The sequence below is a fragment of the Halyomorpha halys genome, unplaced genomic scaffold (genome assembly GCF_000696795.3).
Source record: "Halyomorpha halys isolate HHAL.00 unplaced genomic scaffold, Hhal_1.1 Scaffold482.1, whole genome shotgun sequence".
Classification (NCBI taxonomy): domain Eukaryota; kingdom Metazoa; phylum Arthropoda; class Insecta; order Hemiptera; family Pentatomidae; genus Halyomorpha; species Halyomorpha halys.
Window position 1 is genome coordinate 815,527 of NW_027109248.1, and position 5,604 is coordinate 821,130.

The following is a 5,604-nucleotide window of genomic DNA, read 5'->3' on the forward strand; positions in this document are numbered from 1 at the left end:
TCCACATGTTTTTATCATGTCACTATGTCACCTACAGCAAATTTACTTGTTGTATATATGTGTATACAGTTGTAAATATCAATAAATAAATTATTTAAAAAAAAAAAAATCACTATATTATTGTTGTTATTTTTTTTTGTTTTTAGCTTTAATAGCCTGATATTTAGGCTGAAAGATCGGCACAAATAAAATTATTTGTGGTCATTATCACTCCACTGACAATCCTCTCTTGAAGAAAAATTGAATTTTAAAGTCCTGTATCCTACAGTACTCTTTTTTTATGTCCATCTATAATATGTCAAGATGTTTATTTAATCTTATTGATAAAATATTATTATTATAACTAATTTTTTTTTTTTTATTTATTTCTATTACTTATGAATTTGTCAGAAACCATAAGGTTTTTGGTTGCTAAATATTCCTTGCTAGTCAAATGTTAAATAATTATTTGTGAACCTATCAATTTTTTTTTTAGCTTGTTTGCAACTATGTTTTTAAATAAACAAAGTTGAATGAATCGGTTGCAAATAGATAGTACCTAGTATCTTATTATTTTTATAGGTAAAGTTAAATGTGATTCCCTAAGACATCACAGTTAGATCTACCCTTAGTAGTTTCACGTCCCAACTGCACTGTACACTTTAGTTTATTTTGCTGTACCCGAAATGTATATAATTCAACTAATTTATTTGATAGCTAATTTCCTACATAATATTACTAATGGTTCTGTGGTATATATTTTGCTTTACTAATTTAGAATTTTAATTAGAACTTAGAAGAAATTTAATATCATTCATTTTTTCAATGTTTTGGTTCTACTTAGCTCAGAGAATCTAACCGTTTTATTACAAAAGCCTTTGTGTCACTAACTGTATTAGTATAATTTTTTATATTTATTATTCCTCTATTATTTCAGAAATACAATTTTCTTTTCCTATCAATTGTAAAAAAAATATAGTTTAGACAACTTTTTGTTTATTGGATTATCCTTCATGATAAATTATAAGTGTTGTCTCTAATATAGTTATAAAATAAATAACAGTATATTGGCTCTTTAAATCTGAATAAATTGCTGAAAACATAGGAAAATTCAAAGTGCATTGCTCCTGATTTTTTATGGATATTTCAATTAAGTTGGGACATAAGTTTTGTTTTTTATTGGTCCTATGATACATAAAGATCTTCAACTGCATTTGAAATTAAATAAATAAAATAACTGCCGTTATTCTGGGAGTTTAGAACAAATTGTAGTTATACTTCAAGTGGGCTAGAGCAGTTTGGTACCTACTATCTTTAAACAAGATATGAATGGAGGTTAAAACTGGTATATTTACATGAGTAAAAATAATATAATACAATAAAACAATGGTAGAAAAAACAATTCCAGTATTTAGGGAGTAATTACAGATACTATGTGCATATGCACAATATAATAGTTATTCTCATTGGAGGGAGAAAAGGAGGGATTTTAATGAGGAAACTGATGGTACATGGTGTATGGTGGGAAGAATAGAATTCCGGAGTGAGACAGCTCGGGCTAGGAAGGATTTGTCAATTGCAGCAGTTAAGTGGGAAAATAGAAGGAATATGGACAGGATGTGGTTGTATGGGAAGAATCAGAGGATTTAAATTAAAGGCTTTGTAGGATATATGTGGCGCAATTGAGATCCAATGAAGGGCGTTAGGATATTCTAACAGCGATAGGGAGGTTAGATCCACTTAAACTTGGCTTAATATTGATTTATTTGCATACTTCTGGTGACCTCTAAAAGTATAAACAGTTCATAAGACATGTAATTTAAGCTTTGAAGTCCTCCCAAAAGTCCACCATACACACTATACAGCATTGGTCTAAATGGATGTAACAAAGTATAAAACTAAAAGTTGGAGGGTTTTAAAGAGGAGAAGGTAGCATAGACGATTGCCTTGTGGATTACTACACATTGGCTTCTAGGATAGGGTTTAGTCAACTGTGACTCCAAAGGTTTTCTCTGATATGTGGATATTGTTCAGGATAAGGTGTTAGGAGGATCCAATCATAATAGATTTTTTTTTTATTTTAGTTTTTTTTTAGCATTTAAAGTTAGCTTATCATGGATTGCCAAGGTTCTTATTTTTTTTTATGTATTCCTTTAGTTTGAGGTTGGTATCAGAGGAGTCAGTGGGGACACAGAAGATTTAAATTTGGACACCCTCAGTGTGATGATATTGGGAATGTTGGAAAGAGAACAGAAGATCATGGATAAAGATGAAAAAAGAGCAGTTGATAAAGAATAACTAAGTAGGAAATGTGGTCTTTTTGAACATATTTATTGGTTGCAGAAGCTTATGTAGTTTGGAAAGAGTTACAATCCAGTTGTGCTTGGTCAGGATTAGAAGGCAGCCTTGAGCTGTTCGTCCTTCCCTTTGCCATACAGACCACCTTGGCTGGTTGGTTTGCAATGTCCAATGGGTATGAACATTTTGCTTCTGGGAACATATAGGAATACTGCTATGACTAGTGATTTATTTCTTGTACCTCTGTCATGACTATAGATCAACTCTGTCAAGACCCTGCAGAGTATACAGTCCCTGTAAAGTGTCCCTGTTCTCATATGATGTCTGAATAAGTTGAAGGAAACCTCGCAGCTGAGTATTATTTGTAGATCTCCATACTGTAACAAAGCTACGATTATATACTTATCATGCACACATATCAAGCAATACTGTTTATAAAACTTTATTTTATTTTTCTAACTCATTGGCATTTTTTTTATACTACAGTTAAGTGAGTTACTGTCTATAAGTATTATCATCATCATTCTTAAATTTATTACTCTAATAATACACTGCTTATAGTTATTGTTCTTATATGGCTCCTATAGATGTTATTAAATATTTTTGATATTTTGTTGAGGCATGGAGTTGATATATAAAATTCTATAATGTTCCTTGACTGTTTTAGCTGTGGCAGACCTAGTTTCCACCCTGACAGATACATTCGATGCCAAGATGAAGTCGCTCGGCTTGCTGTCCAGCAGCCCGTCTAACGATCCTCAACCTCCAACTGCTCTGTCATTCCGAGACCCAAGTCTACATCGCAGCTTTACATCGCCCAATCTTGAGGCAAGTCTTAAACAATTAATTATTTCTAAATTTACAAAATAATTAATTTACTTGGTAACTATAATAATAATATTTTGTTTGAAATAGAGACTCAATAATTATACATGAATTTTGTTTATTTTCCTTCCCATTGGCTTAATAATTTTCTGAGATGCATTGTATTTAAAGCCTATCAGTTACAAATTATTATCAGTGTCTAGTATCTTCCATTTTCCTTGTAAAAGTGAGCTGAAGTCCACTTGAAGCTACTATTTTCCATGAACTTAATCCTATATATTTTTTTAAAAGTTGTTCATCATCAAAATTTTGACAAATTTTGTCATTTTTAAAGTTATTTAATTCATTAAAAGCTTCTAAAATTTAATAAAAGTCACATTGTGTCACAAAGTTCTAACCAGATCATTGAGGTCCATTTGGTTTAAAGCTATCATATTTTAAGCAATCTGTCAAAATGATTAATTATGTTTGGTACTGCTAACATCTTTATCAGGTATATAAGTTATTGATTATCAATCAGAAGTATTGAGGAAAATATCCCATTAAAATCACATTGTAAAAAATAAAACTATATAAGTATGATTTTTTTTTTTTAATAACGTTAACATATTTTTTTTTTTAATTTGTTTTTCCAGATTAGTTTGAAAAAAATAAATTTGGCCCAAAATAGGAATCTAACAGCATATTAGTTCATATATTGTTTTAAAAAGTAATATCCGTTAGTAATTAATACTTCCATAGAGTTTTATTTATAATACCAAAAAAAATTTAGTAAATTGGGTGAAATGAAGAAGTAAGGAAAAGGTGTTTCAAAATAGCCAAAGATAAAAAGTTTGAAACATCACAAAAATGTCTAAAATATTTATATGTATAAAATAAAATTAATTAAAAATTGTATACTTATACAATTTTATTTTTTAGAATGGGAGTTTAATGAGGTACCAAGAATATATTTCCTCAGTCATTCTGATGGCTAATTAATTATTTAATTAACCCTTTTTATCAATCCCACTAATAAAATATTCTACTATAATAAAGTTGTTCAAAACAGATTTATAATTTAGTCCTATTTTGATAAAATGTATAAAATCAAAAGCTAGACCTATCTGTCTATAAGATACTGACAACAAATGTTATGATGCCTACAACTAATGAACAGTAGATTATTGAAAAATTATTTTATGATATATAATGTATATTTTTTAAAATTGTTTCAGATGAAAGTTTTGGAAACACACATTGACAGCAGCAAAGAGGGAACTGAAAATGAAGAAAAGGAAAAAGAAGAAGAGAAAAGGGATAAGGATGAAGTAGAGAAAGATGATGAAAAGGAAAATTGTATTTTTCGCCTAAAGAGGTCAGAATCATTCAAACAAAGGGAAGAGAAAAAAGAAGCGCCTGTAAAATTGCTGCGTCGTGCAGAGTCGCTAAATAAGAAAGAGGGTCGAAGTGGAGGATTGAAGAGGTCAGATTCACTGACAAAGACTGAGAAGACAGACTTGAACCAGATGCGTAGGAAACAGGTATTGGAAACAGGGGCCAAGTCAAAGATGAAACGGAAGACTGGTGGTGGAAGCGAGCGTTCCATCAAAAGGCGACACACGGTCGGTGGTACGAAGGATTTCGACAAGACAACTTGGTTGGACAACAGGGAGCGGGAAGCTGCGGAGGAGGAGAGGAGGACCAGCTCTCCGGATCTAGTGTCCAGTGGTCAGCAGGTTGTAGTCTGGGCTGCACCACGGCTATAGCAATCGGCTAGCAATTCGCTCTTCTAGTCCATCGCCTCCGCCACAATCCGCCGATATTGGAGACTATAAGGCAGGTTGTATGGTTACCATCGCGAACAAATGTTTTTTCAAATGTCTTTATTTTAAACACAAGAAGAAACATCAGTATTTTTTCTATTAAAATATTTTTTAGTCAATGAACTGAGCAAATTATATTTTAAATTTACAAGATTTATCGATAATTATGTTGTTTTTTTACAAAATGTTTTTGTTATATATTTAAATTTTGTTTATTTTTTATTATTGAAATTTACAACTGTAATTACAACATAAAAAGTAAATTTATTGAATAAGAAATACATAAATTGAAAATAATGCATGGAGAATCTACCTAAAGGTAGCACTCCTTTGTAGATATATATTTTTTAATTGAAGACAAATTTTATGTTTTATATGTTATGTTAGACCTTTCATAATTGTCAGTATATATTTAATTGTTGAAGATATGTTTTTTTAAGGTCTCATAAGACATGTTGAAGAAACATTTATTTATAAAGACGGTGTTCGAAGGGAACCTCGTAAGTGATCTCATCAAATAAATAAACTATATATTGTTAATGTAAAACTGTGTATATAAATTAAGATATGTGGGAATAAGCTAATATAGATGATATTTCAATGTTGTATGATGTGCTTTCTAAATGTAACCGATGACACCAGTTGAGCTGTCCAATGAAGCTCTCAAATGTCGTCTGTGATGATTATTTATATATAA

The 5,604-nt window shown here is 30.6% G+C and overlaps 1 protein-coding gene across 1 annotated transcript in view; it reads left to right on the forward strand.

Annotated features, from left to right (window-relative positions):
• Positions 1-5,598, forward strand: part of RhoGAP19D (Rho GTPase activating protein at 19D) — a gene marked incomplete in the record, with an annotated part of 292,498 nt that extends 286,900 nt beyond the window's left edge. The window contains 2 exon segments of the mRNA XM_067047479.1: positions 2,945-3,105; positions 4,320-5,598. Coding sequence (XP_066903580.1) covers positions 2,945-3,105; positions 4,320-4,850 — 692 coding nt within the window.
• Between the last annotated feature and the right edge of the window lie 6 nt (positions 5,599-5,604).